Source organism: Callorhinus ursinus, unplaced genomic scaffold (assembly GCF_003265705.2).
Source record: "Callorhinus ursinus isolate GAN/ISIS: 27379988/994484 unplaced genomic scaffold, GSC_fseal_2.0 scaffold50, whole genome shotgun sequence".
Classification (NCBI taxonomy): domain Eukaryota; kingdom Metazoa; phylum Chordata; class Mammalia; order Carnivora; family Otariidae; genus Callorhinus; species Callorhinus ursinus.
The window spans coordinates 5129879-5151141 of NW_027397112.1; the positions used below are offsets into that span (position 1 = coordinate 5129879).

The window sequence follows — 21263 nt, forward strand, 5'->3', positions numbered from 1 at the left end:
AACAATGAGAGAAGAGAATTGATCATTTCTGGTACCTTAGAAAGGTGCCATATCCGGGAAGCAGTTTTTATCGCAAGAACACGCCAACCTTTACAAGTCTGCGTATCCTCTGACACTAGTCTTATTTTTGTGAGCAAGAGAAAGGGAATTGGGACCAAGGGTATTTACTGACTTTTTAATAGTGATTTAGCAGTCCGTGTTTACAAGTAAGATGAGCCTTTAAAAAAAATGCATATGCATATAAATACACATACACACATATTTTATACAGAGTATTTTTTTGAAACTGTGCCATACTCGTTTGCACCTAAGTAAGATGGGTGGATTTTCTGTGGCCATTGAGTGAGGGTCAGTCTGTGGACATACGGAAAAACTCTGCAGTGCCCAGCCTCCCCCCGCTGACCCCACATGGGCACAGATCTGTTGATAATGCAGCCTGCCTAACCGCCTCTTCCTGGAAAGAGTAAGGCCATTCTGTTTTGATTTTGGTAGATAATCTTGTGCCGTGGAAGTCAGAAGGGCAAAACGAAGCAGTCATGATGAGAAGCGCACCTCAGAAATCAGGACACCCCCTATCAGGTGGTTTTGGAGAAAACAAGGAAGGTGGAAGAATGGAGTACAATTGTGTGTGCACAAAGGGGGGCAGGTGCCACCGCTTAAGCCACGGGACATGGTTCACGGCTCTCCAAGCTCTCCTCTGCCCTGGTTGCCAGTGGGTACAGGAGGCGCTATATACACATCCTGCTATTCGAAATATGTTACAACCATAGTGTCAATGCTAACTAACCATATTGGTCTATAACCGGAACTTTATATGTTAAAGGGCATCCTTTTGAAATGTATGCCATGTAAAAATGTACTTATAGGAAATCTCTTTGAATTGTATTTCTTGTATATTACATACATAGAGACTGTTTTCAGCCAGGCAAAGTATTTTTGCAGTGATTGCAATAAATCATTTATTACCTTTGAGTCCCATTTAGGATGCTAATAATAAAATCATGGCAATGCATTTTTGAGGTTTTAAATTTTTATTTCTTACTGGTTTTAGGAAGCAGGAAGGATGCCTAAAATCTTTAGAATACAGTCGTTTGATCTTTAACAGGGGTGGAGGGAGGCGTGCAGGGCCCTGGATTTATCTATGGGCTCTTCTGTGCTGAGACCCGGAAACATCTAACTCTGTCCTAAGTCTGCATCCGTGCTACTCAGGGCACCCCCCCAGCAGTCACCCAGAAATGGAGCATCTCAGGCCCCACCCAAGACCTACTGAGTCAGAGCCTGCCCTTCCACGAGCTCTCAGCTGACAGGTATGCATATTAAAGATGGAGAAGCAGTGCCCTAGATCCCAGCTGGGATGAACCTATCCTAAAGCGACCAGCCAAACTGGGTACAGAAAAAGGAAACTAAAATGCATTTAGTGCCGGTGCTGTGGCAGGTCATGTGGCAGGCATTTTCGTAAATCACCTTTTGTCCTCAAAATCAGCTCACAAGCTAGGTTAAATAATCGCCCATGTTCAAAAGCCAGGGTCCTGAACCGGGGCTAACTCCAAAGCCCGGGTGCTCTCTGCTTGAGCTCCACATGCGGGAGGGACTGCGGGGGCCGCAATGCAGGGGCTTCGGGCCAAAATTCTGAGACTTGGTTTCTACAGCATCTGGAGCTGGAACTTGCCCTCCCTCCCTGACATCTTCTGCCGGGGAGAAAAATTGGTCCTCTGGCAACGGCAGGCGACGTGGTGGGGATTGCAGCAGGGGGTCACGGAAGGATCACGAGTATAATCCGCTCTGGAGGTGTTGTCACCAGCAATGTCTCGGAGAACATCTGCAAGAACCTCTCTGACCTTGGGCACTACGCCCTGGTATTCGGCACTACGTCTGTCTAGAGGCACAGCTTCCGCAACATCATCTTCTAGGTTAAAAATCAGGGGAGGCTCATGATGCTGCTCAGGCCCCACGTCCCCATCACAGGCTCTGGCTCCGCCTAGAGGGAAGGTGACAACAAATACCCCATCAGACCCAGCTTTGGCCTTATACTGGAAAGAGGAGAACTGTGATTGATTATACAATAATCCAACCATCCCAGGACCTGAACATTCAAATGATTGTTCTGCCTGTCAAAGAAACCACCTTGAGATTTTAGGTGCTCATTCCAGTGATGCTCCCACTGGCCAGAATGACTTCGAACTTCTCCCGGACTTGCCTTCAGAGCCATTACGACGGCCAATCAGGGATCTCTCATCTCTACCCTTTGCGAGGAAGATTTTTTTTTTTTTCCGAACATTGATTTCTTGAACACCAAAATCCTCAATTTGGTGGACTGGGCAGGAAGGCAATGTGAGTAATTTCACTTTGGGTTGCAGTTGAGATTTGTGTATGAATTCGAATCTGGCTAGGAAGGCAGCCTCAGGAGAGGAGTAACAAAAATGGAGTCATGGGCCACATCCTTAGCTGTTGATGATTCAGGTGACTTTTTTTTTTTTTTTTTTTTTTTTGCCTTTTCCTTACAAAAAGTAGTTAAGGTATCTGGCAGAAGTTAATATAATACAATTAAATAAACAAAAGGAATCCAGGCAAAGGACAGCCATCGGAAAGACAGCAGTTCCTGAAGCCTACTTTGCCTCTGAGCTTCCTAGCAGCCAAACAATAGGGTAGAATCTTATCAGTTACTCAGGGGAAGCCAAGGTCTTTCGGGCCCTGAGGTATGAGAGAAACTTTTCCAGGAGCTCCTCCTCCAGGGAGAGAACAATGGGCAAATCACACAGCCTTTAGGCAGCCGTCCTTAGTGGTCTTCCTCCTACGGGTGACATTCAGGTCGTTCAGCAGAACGTTAAGAGTCCCTGTCTTTGCCTAGAATTTGGAGTCCAGTTTGGCTCCTCTTCACTGGCAGTAAAGGGCAGTGAATGAGGTTTGCAATCAGTCAAACAAGGGCTGGGACAGACGCCTCTTATGAAAATGTAAGACTTCCACTTAGAGGATCATGGAAGAGCCTGCATGGAACCAGCCCTCCTATGGATAACACTTCTAAATTCTAGGCAATATATTTAGGGAAAAAAAAAATTGAAGGCACCAGCAAATGACCAAGGCAGGCAGAAACCGAAAAGAAGTTGATCATTGAAAGACAGAGGTCACAGGGGGTTGGGTCTGCGTCTTAAGAGTTTCCCACCCCGCCTAGAGACACCCCTCAGCCTGTGCAGCAGGGAGCAGCTAGATCCCAGGGAGAAAGGTGTCATCTCTTTGGCTTGAGGTGTCCGGGGACAGAGCTCAGGGCTGCCAGAATGGGAGAAAATGGATGAGTAGAAATCTCAGGAAGGAGGAGGGAGCCAGAGAGGAAAAGCCTCAAAATCCGTGGATAAACTCCCTCCACATGATTCTCTAATCTAAGGTAGTAGATGTCAAGACATGTCATTTATCCAAAATAGTTTTAAGTAATAAGAATGCGGATTTTCAAAGAGAAGGGGAAAGGAGAGATCAGAACATGTCCCACCCTTCCTCCCCAACACAAACCCAGCTGTTGAGAGGTCCGTCCTCCCCATCCTCATGCTCACGCTCCTGGGACTTTGGTGACTCCTCAGAAGAAGAGACCTCCCCTCCCCTGGGTATCATAATTCCTGTCCGATTGAGATCGTTTAAACGGTTCAATTACTTCATAGTAACATTCAGGATTCCGATCCTGTGGTGCCAAGGGCTTTCTGGCAGGGCTGTGACTTCTGAAATTAACTCAGCCTGGAGAAGCCATACCTCTGAGATAATGTAATGTAAGGACTGTAATCTAGAAACTTTCCCATCTGAAAGCATAACAAATATCTGACTGGTTTGTATTTTAGGTTTTGGAGGATCAATGATTCTTGTGGCATTTTTAAGATCCCTCAAGTTATGAACTCAAAGAACTTGTTTTGTTTTTATGCCACATTTTCTTCAGGATCACGTATTTATACTCAGGGAAAATCATTTCTTTATTATATAATTCTTTGGAACGCTCTAACACGAAACAACTGAATCAAATTGGAATCTGCACCAGGTCCCGGATTTTGTTTTATTTTTGTTTTGTTTTTCATTCACTAAAAGAAAAATGTTAGGGTCCCTACGAGGTATGAGATGCTGTGCTCAGCACTTGAAGACAACAAAAACAAAGTATCTTTACAAAGCTCAAAACTAGTAGGGGAAATAAAACATGGACCCCCTCCAAACCCCTCCAAAAAACCCAAACAAACATGTACCCAAATGACTGGCATATATGGCAGAATGTGATCATTATCAGTTTTTCCAAATCATACCCAGCCGGGAAGATGAGAGAGAGTTTTATGACCGGGGTACTAGAATTTGATGTGAGGCCTTTGCAGCTGAGAGAGGTTTTGATATGAGGCCAAGGAAGAAGGTCGTTGCTCTTGGAGAACTGACCCTGGAAAAGTGTGGGGACCCAGGCTGGAAGGACCCTGAACTCAGTGGGCAGCAAGAAGCCACTGGAAGATTCTGAGAACCATCCTGACCCAGTATCACATTTCTACAATATACATTTAAGATGGTCAGCGAGTGAACCAAGATGCAGAGAGACTTCTGTCGGTTTGCTAACTCAACCTCTCAAGTCTATTTTCTGAAACAGTCTATTGTCCAGTAAATTACACTTTAAAATATCTCTGAGCTCCCATTTCATGTTCAGCCAAACTGGCATTTAAAGCATAACAATGGAATGAAACATTCTTCGGGTGGAAAGGAACTGTGTTAAGTGTGCTGACTAGTTCCGAGCTTGCTAGAAATGTCAGCCAACGGTAGAAAGCCCTTGTTTTCCTATTTGTGGGGGCAGACAGCCTGTGCTGGGGGGCCCTTGGGTGCTGAGAGCTCCCTGAAGGAGGGCGGCCCACACTCACTCCTGGAGGCCTCAGGGAGGATCCGGGCAGGGGACACCAGACTCACCGCTGATGTAGAAGGCCTTATAGCGCCCCAGGCGGACCGTCTGAAGGGCTCCATACTCTCCAGCCGCCCCGCTGTTGGGGTGAAACAGCACCTGAGAAAGAGGAACAGAGCTTCCTAACCAGACAGCCATGCTGGATACTCCCTGGAAAGCATTCCTTTCTCTGTCATAGTGTCTGGCCCACCAGCCCCACCCCACCCTGGCCCGAAACAGTGACCAACACGGGCCTCTGGGCCACACCGGCCAACCCCCCGGGGGGCCTCCATGAAGTAGTTATTTGGCCAGTTAATTAATCAGAGTGGGCTGCCGCTGTGGTCAGATTCCTAGGCCTGGTACCAGCTACAGAATGCACAGGGTCCAGGGCAAAATCAAAGTGAGAGAAAGCTTGTTCAACATTGAAGAATTTCAAGATGGCACAGCACCTGCTCTTGAAACCAGCTGCAGGGCTGTCCTAAGTGCAGGGGGCGGGGGGATGTGACTGCGCCAGGTCACACACCTGCTGGGGCCCCAGCCCTCAGGTTCAAGACAGGGCCTGGGGACCTGCCTGTCTTACAGATCTTCCCAGGGATTCTGACACAGGTGTTCCTCAGATCTCCTTGGAAAAACAGCTTCTTCAGCATCCAGTTGATTTTCTCGCTCTCCCTGGAGCAAGGGTGGCATAAGAAGGCATCCTCGAGGGGACAGCTCCGCATGATTTCTCCAGAACTGGAAACAGCCTAACATGGATGTCCTCACCTTTGACTCAATCCCACCCCACTCGGACTGAGGAAATCCTCCCTCACCAGGCCATCGATGAAAGAATCACCCTACAGAGCGGAAACATAAAATTCGGGCTTTGCCAAGGGCGGGATCTGGTAGAAAATAAATGACCGGTGTCCTTGGTCAGTTGGTGGGTTTGGGCTGCAAGCGGGAGACCGCCCTGGTATGAATCATGACCGATATATATCACTGGAAAGGCGCTTATGTGATTCAAAGTTTCCATGGGGCTTAAAAAAAAAATGAGAAACATCTGTTGGAGCAGTAAATAGCTGTCCCCCCAAGTTTCCCGGCTCCGGGAGGATGCCGAGGGCGGGGCTCCTCCCACACCTGCAGCTTCCGTGCTCTGCTCTCGTGACAGTCCCCGCAAGGCCCCCAGCCAGCGTGATGACAGCAGGCTCCTTCCAAACAGGAAAAGAAGTCGTAACTCAAAACCCACTCTTCTGCCAGGCCTGCAGGAAGCCAAGCCCGTCACTGCAGGAGGCCGTTCAGTTTCCTTCTGGAGAAGGCAGGAAGTGGGGGACTTGGAAAATCGTCTTGTCCACCGACCTAAGACGCACTCAGACATCCAGGAAGTGGGAGTCGCGCTCCGCTGGTTCAAATCATGGACATGATTTGAGCCTCAGTCACAGACACTCCATCAGGGTGGGCTGCCATGTCCAGGATATTTATGCAGCGTTACCAGAGGCAACTTGCAAAATCCAAGAGGAAAAGGAAGCAAAATTTCAGGTTGGCTCCGGCCGAAACTGGGATGGGTTTTGTTTTCTTTCGTGCAGACTGGCCAGGGCGGTCTTGTTTCTATCAACAGAGGAAGAAGGTTGGCAAATTTACACATGAATCACCGCGGAAGATGGGTCCTCTCCCGGGGAGGGGGGGGGGACACCCTGTCCGAATTTCAAAGATGACTTTATCTTCTGCAACCACAGTGCACCTTCTTCATTGCCTTTCCTACCTGTTTGCTTTGTTTCATTTTTGTTTTGTTGTTTTAAGCAGGAGAGCATCTCCTTGGGCCCGGGAGGCTGGCGTTATGTCACACATACACACACACACACACACACACACACACACACACACACACACACGTGTGCACGTGCTGGTGGGGCTGCAAAGCTCTGTCTCCAAATGTGGCCAGCCACTCCGCATGGTGGCTTTCACCGCTAGGGGCCTCCCTAAGAGAAGTGATGGGACTTCCAGAGCCTGCAAGCCAGCTCCCATCTCCTGGATGTATGGCCTCCAGGGAGGTGCCACGTCTTTCAGGACCCACAGCTGTCCCAGACTGGTTTGGACCGGCAGATGCAGAGCCATTAAAGAAGCCTTCCCTTTGTTGACAATCTGTGGCCTTGGTGGCGACCTGGAGCTGCGGGAGGACTTGACCCGTGGGGACGTGACAACGTCCAGCTTCCATTCGGGACTCAGGCAAACACAAAGTGGGGTACCTGAGGTAGCCTCCCTTCCCCCTGCTCGTGGTTACCCTCAGTGCCCAGATGCAGACCCAGGAGCAAGACCGCGGCAGGCTGGTGGGGGATGCTACGGGTTTTAAACACCACCTGACGTCCCTAGCGACCTCAAAGGAGACAGTGAGAAGATTGTTCTGTAGGAAAACTCGGTAAGCCCGTAATTTGCCTTTAAGTAAACCCTCCACATCAGGCCAGTGGGCCTGTGGCTCTAGGTGGCTTGAGCTCTTCAACTTGCGGTTACTTCATTTGCAAAACAGGGAAGAACCCCATTGCTGAGCCGTATTTGCATACTGTTTTTCAGATGATCATCTAGGAGTTACTTCGAGCTTCTTGAAACTGGAGTGGTTTTCTAAACCACGCCATGTTAGAACCCTTGTAAGCCCAGGACCCATCTAAGCGTGAACACAATTAAAGTGTATTTCTTAAAAATTCCATGGGGAGCCAGGAAGGTGTGTATACACATACGCATATGGATGTATAGCTGTAAGATCGATCACTTACTCCACCTCCTGGCCTCTCTTCAGCAAATTCAAGATGATCTACTCTAGTCTTTCAGCAGGTGACCGGAAAAGACCAGACTCAGGGCCAACAATTACCTGTGTTGCCCTCAAACTCCAAATAAACTTATCTCAAGCGTCTTCACAAACACTGTGGGAATCTAGCGCTCTAGGAGGCTGGGTGGGGCCCGAAGGTGCCAGCACCCGAGCGCTTTTGCTTTAGAAGATACCATCAGCGGCTTCCGGTAAGCAGTGCGTGGTGGCTGTTTCCTCCTGGGCCCCGGGGTGTGGTCAGGGAGCCGACCAGCCCCACTCGAGCTGCGTCCCCACACATCATGGGTCCCCACGAAAACCCCCAACAGTGCTGTGGCTAGTGTCTCGTCTTCCTGCCGGGTTCCCGGGCCCACCCCCGTCCGCCACTAGACCAGTAACTGTGAGGCCCTGAGCCTGGGCCTCGGTGACTCTGCACAAAGCAGCAACTAGAGAGAGAGTGAGTGCTCTCAAGGCTGAGAACGGAAGTAAGCGTGAAGGAGCTGGCTTCCACAGGCAGACCAACCACGTCAAGGAGCCTGGAGTCCTTGAAGCACTTCCTGGTGACCCCAATTATTCTATTAGTAGCTGTGGTAATAAACACTCAGGAGCACCTCTCCACTGACGTCTTCCATAACCCCCCAGGGTCACATACTGCAAACCTCCAGCCCAAAGGCGGAAACCATCTTCCTGCTGCTTTACTGCCGCTCAGCCGTAGAGCTCAGCCTGGAAGGGTCTGCAGCTCTAGAAGGTTCCATATTGCAGGAGAAGCCATGCTTCTTCAGAGGGCTTTTCAGGCATGTCTGACAAGCCCCAGAAACTGCATGAACGCTCACAGAAGCACGGGAGGCCCTCTCGGGGCCACAGTGCTGGCCTGCCGCTGGCCAGCTGAGGGGTGGGGGTAGCTTCAGTGACGGCCACCGTACATCTGAGCAGCATTTGAGTCACTTCCATGTGACCCTCGGTAAAGACATAAATAGACCCTTTGATGTGTGGGTCCCAAACTGAGAAGCCATGTGCTCGCCAGGCCCTGCAAAGGGGTTTGGGGTTCCCTCCACCCACTTCCTCTTCCTTTGGGTGAAAGGAAAACACACGGAAATGACATGGAAAGGCCATCGGGCCCAACACTTCCTGGCTGTCACTGCCCCTGAGCGCCTCAGTACACACAAGGAGGGGACCCTGTGGTGCAGGGGCTGCAAAGTCACAGGCCAGGCCCTCTGGGAGCTGGGGGGGGGGGCAGGTGGGGAAGGTCAGGGGCATAAAGCCCTCGTTGGCACTGCCATCCAAGAGCTGTTTCGTTTATGTGTCTGTTCATTCATTTGTTCATCAGATCCACGTTGACTGCATGCTGGCTGGGTGCCAGGCACTGTGATGTGCACTGAGAATTCTTGGTGAGATCCTTGCCTTCTGGGAAGTTCCATTCTAGTTGGGGATCCCCATGATACACAAGTCACTCACACTACTCAGCCATCTCATCCAACAAAAACGTGCCAGGTGCCTACGATATGTCAGAAAACTCAATAATTATGAAAAAAAATCCTGTGTTATAGGGAATCAGCACGCCTGTATACCCGCTCTAAGCCAAATTTTTAAATGTAAGTCTGGATTGGCAAACTGGATTGCTCGTAGGGGAAGAGGGGGAGAGGAGTGGAAAGAGAGGTTTGTCTCAAAGAGGTCGTCCATCAGACTTTCTCAAACCAGGCCTGGAGCAGCCACCTCCATGCCTCGTCCAAGGATGGTTCTCTTTGCACAAAGGTGGCCCCGGATGAGAGGCAGCAGGCCAATCTCCTGAAGAGCCTGAGCAGAGCACACACCTCCTCTACTTACCCTGTGCCCAGTCTGCGACCAGCCAAAGAGCACCTCAGACGCATCCAAACCGTCAAAGTGCCGGTCCCGGGGCAGGCTGGCCCCAGCCAGCGCTACCACAGTGGGGAAGATGTCCAGCACGCTGCGGGAAGAACAAGACAGCGTTGGCCCCAACTACTCCCAGACTCTCCCTGGCCACGCCGTGGTCAAGGCCCACCCAAACCAGCCCAGACTGAGCACCCACATCCTCCTTCATGGCCTGCCCCCCTCCGTTTGCCTCTCCTTTCTGCAGGTTCCACCTGGATTTCTGCTCCTGGAAGAGGCAGAATGGCACGGTGGTTGTGCACTCAGACCCTGTGGCTGAGAGTTACCTGGCCTCAAATCCCAGGGTTGCATCTCTCTGGCTTCTCAATGCCTCAGTATTCTGTTCTCTAAAACGGACGTGATGATAATAGTGCCCACCTCACGGGGTACGGTGTGGATGCGACACACAGAGATGGCGTGTAGAAGACCTCTGAACGGACTCACTGGGTGTTTGTGTTAGAGTTATTCACAAGAAGGGCCCCTGGGTGGCTCAGTTGGTTACGCATCTGCCTTCGGCTCAGGTCATGACCCTAGGGTCCTGGGATCAAGCCCCTCGTCGGGCTCCCTGCTCTGCGGGGAGTCAGCTTCTCCCTCTGCCTCTGCCCCTCCTCCCTCTTGTGCGCTCTCTCTCTCTCTCTCTCAACTAAATAAAATCTTTTTAAAAATCAAAATAAATTATTCACAAGAGCCTCCCTATGGACCTATCTAAGAATGAAGGGGTTCTACCTGTCACCAGTTAAGCCACAGCCACTAGCTGAGAGGGGACAGAGTGTGACAGGTACCTGCTAGAGAACGTTCACTTCATTATTCCTTCCCTGGGTCTCTGTGTCACAAATATTCAGCCTTGTTTAAAATGCCATGGTACATGAAACATTCCACCCCTTTATCTCACTTTTTCCCCATTACAAAACAGTAAATGTTTACGGCAGGAGAAAAAAAAAAATAGAACATCCAGAAACATAAAAGACGGAACAATGCACGAATAGTGCATTACCCAAAGCTAGCCACCGTTACCATTTTGGTGGATTTTGTTCATGCGATTTTTTTTTAAGTCATGTGGTACAATTTTACTTTATTCTAGGGCACATCTCCTGCCAGCCTGCTGTGCTTTGTCAGAAAAAAAGCTCTCCAGCATAAACCAATAGACTGTCCTTTCAACAAAGCTGTTTAGATCCAAGGGCCAGGCCAACTGAGTCAGTGGGCTGTGATGCAGTCAGGAAGGCAGGACCAAGGCGAGGGGTACTCCCCCGGAGAGGGGCCCTGGTTTGCCTGAGGCTGGGCACAGCACCGAGTTTCAGGCACACTTTTAGGGAGGCCTCAGAGGACACATCTCCCACTGTCACCACCCTGAGGTTCCGGGAGGGGTTCTCTGCCCAGCAAGAGGGGCTGTGTGGGAAGGGACTGAGCTTCTGCCCACAGTGTGGCTCTGCCTACAACCCCAGGGCAGAATCTCTCCCTGGACGATGGCACAGTGTTTCTGGTTTGCCTTCAGCTTTCACGGTTCACACAGCTGGTGGCTTATCTCTAGAGATACGTGTTCCAGGAGGTGGCATCCCACATGGGCCAAGTCAAGGAGTGCTGAGTAAGCACTAACAGAGTCCAGCACAGTCCAGAAACCTGTCCAGAGTCCAAGGATCCTGGGACAAACTGGGCAGCACAGAGCACTGCAGTGCAGTCTGAGAAGGCCATGGTGGCCGGGGGCTGTTGGTTCGAGCTTTCTCTAAATTGCACCCCGAAGGGAGACCAGTGTCACAGATGGGTCACATCAATGAGCAAGAAAAACGGGATCTGTATTCGACTGGAACCTATGGCATACTTTCTCTTTCCATCTTACGTTTTCTCCCCGGTAACAGGAGGCTTCACAACCTCTAATGGAAGAAAGCATGAAGTCTAATGTTCTTGGGACCCTAGCATCTCAGAATTGGTCAAGGTCCTCAGAGGTACCTTGCCCACCCAGAGCATAAAGAAAACCTTGGCCCACGAGAAAATCTTCAACATCTCTGATGACTTGCCAATCCAGCACTGATTGCCAAGCCCAGGCTGTCCCCCAGTCTTTCCTTCTGTGCTGGGGGAAGCCAAGCCCCCGAAGTTAGCCCTGGAAGAGGGACAGATTCCTGGGCACTCACGGTCCCAGTGCCATCCCAGGGCTGGGCCTCCAGCTGAGGCGTGAGCATAGAGAAAATGTCGGTCCTACACCAAAGGAAGCCCAGCTGCTCCCAACCTCAAAACCCACCCAAGAAACTGGTCCTGAGAGTCTTTAAAGAGACATTAAAAAAACCCAGAACCTACATTTTCAAGTCTCTGTGGCTGATGCTACTCAGGATGGAGGCTTTGTGCAGGGCCACATTCTGACTTTTGTGGGCTCTTTGTGGGCCCTGTCTTCCATACAAAATATTAAAAATTCGAGTTCACAACCGTGTTGACAGAAAGATGCATAGGGAAACAGTATATATTAAACCATTTTCTTCAACCTAAAAGTTCTTTTTTCTCCCTCTGATTTTAGAAGAAATTAAAAATCTCCTGCGTCCCTAAAAATCTCATGGGCCTGGCCCTGCCCCCTACCCCTGCCCCGGACTAAGGGACAAGTCGGCCCTGCCTTCTGGAGGGAGGAAAACCCACTTCCCTGGGCCTGCGCTTTCTCTGCACAATGACACAAAATGCTGCCATCAGAGTGGGCAGGGGGCCACCTTTGCAGGTTCTGCTGCCCGTATGAAAATAGCTTCTTTCTTTCTTAATATGGCCTCAGCCAGCCCGAGCACTGAAAGTTGTCCAGAGGGAGTACGCGTGCTTGTGTTCCTCTCCGAGGTGTTGCCACAGGAACCTGGGCGCGGAGAGCTGGCGATGGGGACAATGCCGCGGGGTCCGGCCAGCCGAGTACAAGGGCTGCCAGGAGCTCGCCCAGGCAGCCCAGCAGCAGCAAAGGACAAGTGTGGATGGGAACTGGGGCTGGGCCATGCTGGGCTGTGCTGGGGGGAGAGCATCCCAGGGCAGAGGGAAGAGCTGGGAAGGGAAGAGTTTCCTAGAAGCTGGGGACATTATAACTGGGGTAAGGGGGTGTGATCTGAAGACGGGAAGCACGAAGGGCAAGGGGGATGCCAAGGTAAGGACTGGGGGTGTGTGGGCCTGAACGCAGAGGGAGAGGACCGCAGAACTTCCTCCAGGTCACAGGAGAGTGGGAACCGTCCCTAGGACGTGGGGGCAGCTCCTTGAAACATTTAGTTGCAAGTTTCTTCCTGTTGTAATTCCATCTTGCGAGCCCTGGGAAAAGTAGGAACACACCCCTTCCTGGCCTGAGTCACTTGGCGAATGGTGGAGGGGCTGCAGCTTCCCCCAGGGCCCTGTCTCAGGTCCCTCTTAGAGGCAGGCAGACCCCACAACACTGTTTCCAGGCAACACGGGGGTCCCAGAGTGTCAGGAGCCCCCACCACAGAGCATGCACATCCGCTACCCAGCAGAGCACAGCTAGGAGCGGGGTGGGTGTGAGACCTTTCCCCATCTCCCGCTCCACCGCCCACTGCCCACGGGAAAGAGTGGGGGACTTTGAAAGGAGGTGTGTGGCTAGACCTTGCCCTCGTGGTGACACCTAAACCACAGGACGCTGACGCAAGCATGGTCTTCTTGTAGCTTCGACTTCCGGGACAGGGCCTCAGGACAGGACAGAAGCAGGCGAATCACCCTCCCACACAACTGACAGCACTTCGGGTATCCCAAGAGAGCCACCAGGCACCCCAGGGGACTATCTGCTCTCCCCACTAAACAGAACCTTTAGCTGTTTTTCCAAATGAGATCTGGTCACCTTGTACTTGGCCTAGGGAATCTCTGAGGCTCTGTTCTGAACAGAGATGGCAGGCTCCCAACTCAGAGATGCAGAGCACAAACTTCACCTCTTTTCACCAGAAATCGCATTAAAACTGGTTCTCAACCAGCACAAGTCTGTCCTTCCCAGCCGTACCTGGTGCTGCCTGGAGGCCCTTTGGTTGTCACGACTGGTGGTGGAGGGGCCACTGGCATCTAGTGGGTAGAGGCCAGGGACATGACTCGACATTCTACAGTGCACAGGGGAGTCCCCCACAGCAGAGAATGATCAACATTGCCAGGGTTGAGCTGTCCTGCCTTAGAGCCTGAGGTTCAAACCACCGGGCCCTTTGATGGACGCTGCCAAAGCCCTGCCCTCCTGAGGGTGAGTTAGCTCCTAACCGTCAGGAACTTTCTGTCTGGTTTGCTCACTACTCCATCCCCGGTCCCTAGAGCAATGCTTGACCCACAGCTGGACACAACCATAAATATTTGTTGAATAAAGGAATTCCCCTCACTCTGTTATTGTGTCCCTGGGCTTTGGAGTTCAGGACACGTGTGAGACCTTTCTTTGACCTCGTTTCGTCACATGGGTGTGCAATGGAACAGTCACAGTGTCTCTGAAAGGAAACCAACTGAATTAGTCTGCACCCCTCGTCCCTCGTCCCCCACCCCCAACGCACGCTTCACTCTTCTGTATTCATGTGAGTATTTAGATCAACCTGTCTCTTCTCATCATGGCTCAGGGCCACCAGAACTGAGGTGTAAGGAACTCTGGCCTTAGCTCTGAATGGCTCAGGGGAGTTATCTCTGTTCTGGAAGATCTATATCCACCCCCCCCCCGAGGAATCAAGTGCTAAGCACTCTGGGTGCTAGCACCTGGTTGGGCGCCCAAGGACAGGAAGTATTGTCATCAGTTTCTTGAAAATGGATCATAAGGCTCTTCTCCTTAGAACGAACCCTGAAGGAGTCATGGAAGAGACACCTGATGGCCCTGTGTCTCTGGCAGGAAGGACACTCCACCCAAGTTAGCTCTACATGGATGGACTTATGGAGGGAAACAGCAAGGGGGTGAATCCTACGGAGACAAACTTCCCTGCTACAACTAGGTCAACTTTAACACCCAAGAAAATATCCTATGGCGAGCTGATGGGGTGTTATCAGTCTTGTTCTGGTAAAACGCCAGGGGCCCCCAAACAAATGTTATCTTGTGCCAAGACTTGCTTTTTTCAGTCACCAAACTATTCCCTAAGTCATTTGTCCCCTCTGAGGCCCTGAATCGTTAACGCGATGGTGCACTGTTTTTGTGGCGCTGTGGTTGACTGTAGGTACAAAAACCCTTCTCAGATGAGAAGCACGTGCTTGGTTTTCGGTGATGGAACTTGAGAGATTGCCCAGTAATTCGTGCATGTGCGGCCCAGCCTGTGAACACTTGGCCCGACTGCACCAAGTCAGCCCCATAAAAAGCAGCCCGTCTGGCCCTCTTCCCAGCCGGCCTGACATCAGACTCCAGCCCACGCTGTTGCTGTCACACCTGCTGGCAGCCCCCCCCCCCCCCGCCGACAGCACGCTGCCCCCTCCTGACTGTATTGTACAGGGCTGACCTGGAGTCTTGGGGGCCCCCAGGCTGCCAGGGATGGCGCCTACCCCCCCGCCGCCCCCCCACCCCGGCCATCAGAGCTGTTTACCCTTGCTTTCCCCTGGGCTTCAGTCTTTCTCACTGCTCCCCACCAGGTCCGGGGATGCTGGAAGGAGCCCAGGAAGCTTGTTTTCCTCTGTGAGGCTGTGTTCCTTAGGCCACAACCCATTCAGCTATTGGAAGAGCCTAGCAATTCCGTCTCTAACCAGACAAAAAGCTCTGAGCACATGAGCAGCACCCAGGCCCCCTTGTCAGTGAACACAGAGCAGAACCACGGAGAGGAGGTCCCCATCCGAAGGAGTGGCAAGTTCCCGTCGTAAGTCTCGGTTTCGGAGGGCTGCAAGCAGCTCCTCTCAGAATGGCACAGCACAGCCGCGGGCCGTGCCAAGGAGACTCAGGCTCCGGGATCTGCCTTCATAAGGAGATAAGGGCGAGGGAGGGAGACGATCTTATTTACAGTCATCCTTCTACTTAAGGGAGCAGCCCGTGAACTCACCCCACTGGAGAAGCTTCCCTGCCAGAGGTAGGAATGGCCTCACCTACAGTCCATTCTTTCCTTGCCAGCCTGGTGGGGCCACCTCCTTCTCCCTCCCCCTCCAGGGCAGGTGGACACCTAGATTCCTTTCTTGGGCCCCATGATGGCTGGTGACACGCTGGCTTCACACGGGCGCCCTGCAGCCACCTGCCCTACCCCCGAGGATGGAATGGTTTCAGTGGTCTATTCCCTCCCTTCAGCTGAGCCCAGACCCAAAGGGGAGATGCGGATGCGAACCTCTCTGCCCCCGCAGTGTCAGCAGACACCACCCTGGCTCGGCATCAAGACCACGAAACCCACCCAGTCCCCTCTTCACTCCAACATGATCCCCAGACGACGGCCTGCGGCTTTAACTAGCACCGGGGATTGCCTACCGGGAGATGGGAGCTGTGGCACTCAGAGCTCTGGGGGTACCTGGTAGCACCTGGCCAAGGCAGGTGGCCGAGGAGGCCGCTCTTCTTGAGGTATCTACCACTGAGGCGTTGGTCCATGATTTTCTTGCTCTGCATCCCAACATTTCAAGAGAGTCTGGGTTTCATACCTTAACAAGGCGGTGCTGGTGACATTGACAGGAACTCTGCCGGGCCAGTAAGCCAGAGCGGGGACCCGGTGCCCTGCTTCCCACGTGGTCTGCTTGGCCGGACTTCCCCCTGTGACGGGACACATACAGTCGGTTCTCCGGGACCACGGTCCTTTCCTAAAGGCATCCTGAGAGTCTCAGATCACTCCCACAAAGGAAGGACTTCTTTTATAACCAGCTCTTTTTACCGCTCTAGCTCACATCTCTCATTCCTTGTTCTTATTCTTATTTTCCTGGATTCAACATAGGTAAACAGTTGCTTCTGTCACTCTCTATTGAACCATGTCACTTTATTTTTTTCATGACAATTCTAATACTTTGAATTGTCTGGTTTGTTCATTGACTCGCTGATGGTATAGCTCTACACCATGAGACTCCATCAGTCTCATACACCCAGGACATAGTACATATTTAACAAACAGGTTGAATAAAAAGGACTTTTTTTTTTTCTTCCTACTGATCATAATGTGACTGTTTAGGATTAAAAAAAAAAAAAAAAAAAAAAAGACAATTATTTGAAAAGAGAGAAAGGCTGCAACTCCCCCAGCTATTTAATCTGCTCAACGCCCAACAACTGATCTGGCACAGACTTTATTGTTGTATTTTGGTTTTTGCTTCACTTCGTTTTGTTTTTCTTTTGAGTTAATGAGTCGTTCTTGTGTCGTGGAGACAGCATTAGTAATAGCTCGGACCTCTTGCCTCTTGGCGGGGGGCGGGGGGGGGCGGCTGGGTCGGGTAAGAACAATCTATGTGCAATCTATGAATTTCCGCTTTGGTAATTAAAGGAATTATTTTCGTAACCACGAAGTCAAAAGTGACCACCAATATAATGATGACCAGCGGGCTGGAAGAGATGAGGTCATGTTTTATGGAAACATCCTGAAATCATGTAGCATTGAATTAACCATGACCATCCCTACCACTCCCACACACACCCCACCCTCATCCTAGATGAGCCAAGGATTCCACAAAGTTAGCGTGTAGAAAGCCCTTCCAAGGCAAACACTGTATGTGGCTCACACATATCGTGGTCATGCAACTTCCCCATGTTTGGCTGGCGCGAATAGGAAAGCAGTGATTATGGGCGGGATGGGGGCTACAAGACCCAGGCGTCTGTCGCTCTGTACTCACACAGCTGCAAACAGAACCTTTGATGTCCCTGGCCCAGCACACCCCACCGGAAATGCTCGGCATTCTTAGGATTTTCTCATAACCAGCTTTGGAGTCCCCCAAGTGTTGAAGTAAGAAACAAAACATAAAACAACTCACGTCTATAGACTGTTTATGCTCAGGGGTGTGGGACTCTCGAAACCAAGTGGAGTTGGGCAGGCTGAATGGGAAGTGCTCGGCTCTTTGTGGAGAGCCGCCCTTCCCATAAAGACGTACAGAGCCCACTCTCAATTTTTCACGCACATGGAACAGGGAATCCAGAGCTGCAGCAAGCCTGAACCGCACTCCCACGTGGCTTTGGAATGCATAACTCATGCTGCAGCTCAAGGCCAAAGAGCAGAGAGGAAGCATCCCCGATTGCATGTGCTAGAGCCCTGCAGATAATTCTACCACCCCCACGCCCAGGGACGGGCATCTGTATGGAAGCTGGTGGGGGGGGGGCGGAAAGATGGGTGAAAATAGGGAGCCTGTTTTTTGCATATCCACGCTGCACAAAATTCAAACAGACTCTCTTCATTTCTGAGGCCAGATGCGAAGGACAAGTGAAGCCTCCAGTTGGAAGAAGCGAGCCCAGAGTTCCAAGGACAGTCATGCAGGAGACAGGAGTGAGTGAAGGCATGGGGGGGGGGGGGGGGGCGGGGGCACCAGGGCTGGGTCTCTGCCTCCAGCATGTTTCCAGAAGAACAACTAGCACCTCCTTAATACTTTTGCTAATTGGCCTTCACCACTAGGGGTTCTGCTGTGCGCCATGACCTTTTGTGTTGCTCTTTTTCAGGCAACTGGTTTTCCTAATTCGGTTTTCAGAGAAAAAAAATTGCTTGATACATTTGCCTTATTTCAGCAGCGGGTTGAAAGCTGGAGGGATTAGGAGGAATCCAGTCAGCTATAAAAAGTGCGTGTGTCCACGGAGTGGACCGTCCACACGGAGAGATTCTGGAGTTAGGAGAAAGCGGATGGCTGGGTATGGCCACTTGAGGAGCGATCCCCTCTGGGTCATCAGGACTGGCCAGCCAGTGATGTCTGCACTGTGGCTTCTGGCTTTAACAGGAAGACACAATTACATATTCCAGCCAGACCCACAGATCTCCTCCTATAGCGGAATTTTATCTTAAAGGAGTCCAGAGTGTGAGTAAGCAATTATAAAAAAGATCCACCTTGTTGAATCATGACATTGTACACCTGAGACTAACAGAACACGGTATGTGAATTACACTTCAATTGAAACAATTTTTTTCTTAAATCCCCCTCAGCGTGGAATTGTCTTGCTCTGAATCCCAGTATCTCAGTGGCACTGCTAGGTGGACAAAATTTAAAAAGATTCCACTAGCATCCTCGGTGGGTCCCCAGAGTTGTGGCATCTGATTATCAGAAACATCTAACAGTGTTTGTTTCAGTTTATCTGCCCTAGCTAAGGCTGAGTCCCAGGACAGCTGCCCCTGGTCCCCCAGTACTCTGCAGTGATACCTGCTCCCACTAGTGGAAACTCATTCTGAGTAAAACATGGTAATTACAGTAACAATAATATCTCCCATTTATTGAGCCCTCCCTAAGTACCAAGTTAAAGTACCTCTAAGCATAATGCTAAGTGCTTCCCTGCATTGTCTCATTTAATCCTAATGACAACCTTGCAAGCTAGGCACTATTATCCCCATTTTTTAGATGTAGAAACCGAAGCTCAGAGAGGTTAAGTCATTTGCCAAAGGTCACACAGCTAGCAAATGCCAGTGCCAGGATTTGAATCCAGGTCTAACGACAGAGCCAGACCCTCACCCATTATTCTAGGACAGTGGCTCCCACCCGTCCCTGAATGCATATTCGGATCCCTAGGGGGGCTTCTAAAAAATACCCAGGCCAAGTTTCCTTTCCCAGAAATTATGACTTAATTTGCCTGGGATGGTACCTGGACATTAAATATCTTCTAAAGCTCTCCTGGTGACTTAATGTAGAGAGAGCCCATCTAGGACAAGGGCAAGGAGGGTAAGGGGCAAAATCAGGAAGTGGACACAGTGCGTTTCAAAATTAGATGTGGCTTATCTCCTTTTAAGCATAAGTTTTTGGGTTTTTTTAAAAAGACTTTATTTATTTATTTGAGATAGAGAGAGCACGAGCAGGGGGAGGGGCAGAGGGAGAAGGAGAAGCAGACTCCCCACAGAGTAGGGAGCCTGATGTGGGGCTCCATCCCAGGACCCTGGGATCATGACCTGAGCCGAAGGCCGACACTTAACCGCTTAACTGACTGAGCCAGCCAGGCGCCCCTAAGCATAAGTTTTATATTGCCCACACCTTTATACCTTTATGCTGTAGGATCATAAATGTAAGCCTATTAGCTACAGGAAGTGAGCATAATAGCTAAGTCCATAAATTGAACTTCTATGCACTTTTTGATTTCAAATTAAACTTCTGCGCACTTTTTGATTTCAAAAGCTCTTCGTCACTTCAGATAAACCTTAGTACTTTGATCAGTGGCACCGGCACATTACAAGTGTTCGTGACATTTGGATTTCTATGGAGAAATGCATGTCTTATGGGCGTGAGAACACATTCTAGTGCACTTGTGGTTAGTTATGACTCTAATTAAGGCAGAACCTCTTACTTAAAGCAATAAATATTTAGCCTCAGCAACCAAAACATAAACAGAACCATGATTCATGAATTTGCTTTCTTCTTCTTCCCTGGCTGCGGAAGTGAAGTGGCATTCCATGATGCACTGAGGACAGGGAAGGCCGAGGAAGACTCACCCCCCACCTCACCCCCCCGCCGCCCCGTGCGCTGGGGAGTAGAGGTCTTTCCCAGGAAGGACACCCTGCCATGCTTCACAGAGTCACAAAGGCAGCCTGGCCAATAAGGAGGTTCGCAAAGTTCTCAGTACAGAAGAAGCACTGGAAGGGCCCCCAGAGATTCTAACTTAGTAAGTCTAGGCTGGGGCTCTGATTCCAGGTGATTCTGATGCCAGTGGTCTGAGGACCGGAGTCTGAGAAATATTAGCGGGGGAAGTAGGAAGATGAGGGTGCCTTTGGAGTCAGGCAAGTCTGGGTGCCCTTCCCTTCTCAACGTGTGGCCTTGGGCAGAATTCTTAACCTCCCTCAGACTCCATCTCCTCAGCTGTGAAGGGGAAAAATGACTGCACCTATCTCATGGGGTGGTGAGTTACAGAAGATAATGCATATAGGGTGCCTGGGTGGCTCAGTCGGTTAAGCGGCTGCCTTCGGCTCAGGTCATGATCCCAGGGCCCCAGGATCGAAGTCCTCTGTGGAGCTCCCTGCTCAGCAGGGAGCCTGCTTTTCCCTCTGCCCCTCCCCCCCTCATGTGTGCATGTGCGCTCTCTTGCTCTCTCTCTCTCTCACATGCGCTCTCTCTCTCAAATAAATAAAATCTTAAAAAAAAGATAATGTAGATAAAGTTCTGAGCCAGCTCCTTTGGCATAGTGCCTGCCGGCAGTGCCCAACAAATGCCATCCAAAAAACCAAAAACAAGCAAACAAACAAAACTACCTAGAGAGAGAAAAACAGCAGAAGTTGCACACACTAAATCCGGCCCTCTGACAGTTGGGATTGGCACAAACGGTGTTTTCTGGACTAATTTTTAATAGACAGGGCCCTCTCTCCAGTTTACTGAATCCCTAACACTGCCCACGACTTAGGAAAACAAACATGCTTTCGTTTATATTACCTGCCTGGCATTTGTATTTGTGACTTGGGTAGAAGGACAGGCCTGTCCTGAGCAGCGTGCATTCTATAACCTTCTAAAGAAGCAGGCTTCGTTTCTAAATATAAATACGTGTCCTTGCCAAGGATACCCATAGCACACTAGTTTTCTAGAAACATAGGGCAGACCAGCCTCTGTTTGGAGCGAGGACTCTGGCTGGCCTGGGGTGGCCTTGAGCACAGTGATGGGGACATTCCAAGCCGGGTGGCCAATGTCCCAGAAGGAGACACAATTTGACTTCCACTGGGTCCCCACCAGCTGGCCCTGCCCACCCCCCCTCCCCTCCGCCAGGGCCAAGAGCCA

General features: G+C 50.7%; 2 protein-coding genes and 2 long non-coding RNA genes across 8 annotated transcripts in view; 3 read left to right on the forward strand and 1 right to left on the reverse strand.

Annotated features, from left to right (window-relative positions):
- WIPI1 (WD repeat domain, phosphoinositide interacting 1) overlaps positions 1-1012 on the forward strand; it is a 32203-nt gene extending 31191 nt beyond the window's left edge. For both annotated transcript variants that reach the window (XM_073883213.1, XM_025890003.2), the window contains one exon: positions 493-1012. In XM_073883213.1, coding sequence (XP_073739314.1) covers positions 493-540 — 48 coding nt within the window. In that variant the 3' untranslated portion in view covers positions 541-1012. The remainder of the gene's footprint in view (positions 1-492) is intronic.
- The window catches only part of ARSG (arylsulfatase G), a 102235-nt gene continuing 81984 nt past the window's right edge, over positions 1013-21263 (reverse strand). For 3 of the 4 annotated variants that reach the window (XM_025889996.2, XM_025889997.2, XM_025889998.2), the window contains 4 exons: positions 16047-16155; positions 9474-9594; positions 4909-4999; positions 1013-1978 (listed from right to left, as the gene is read on the reverse strand). In XM_025889996.2, the coding sequence (XP_025745781.1) occupies positions 1644-1978; positions 4909-4999; positions 9474-9594; positions 16047-16155 (656 nt within the window). In that variant the 3' untranslated portion in view covers positions 1013-1643. Of the gene's footprint in view, positions 1979-4908; positions 5000-5992; positions 6461-9473; positions 9595-16046; positions 16156-21263 lie in introns of those variants that run through there. The other variant, XR_003211776.2, reaches the window with a different exon arrangement.
- Positions 6435-9480, forward strand: LOC141370918 (uncharacterized). The gene is made up of 3 exons (XR_012375413.1): positions 6435-7268; positions 7421-7861; positions 8977-9480. It is a non-coding gene; the product is annotated as an uncharacterized lncRNA (long non-coding RNA).
- Positions 13857-21263, forward strand: part of LOC141370917 (uncharacterized) — a 12238-nt gene continuing 4831 nt past the window's right edge. Inside the window, exons 1-2 of the long non-coding RNA XR_012375412.1 lie at positions 13857-14035; positions 17785-17860. This is a non-coding gene — a long non-coding RNA (uncharacterized lncRNA). The remainder of the gene's footprint in view (positions 14036-17784; positions 17861-21263) is intronic.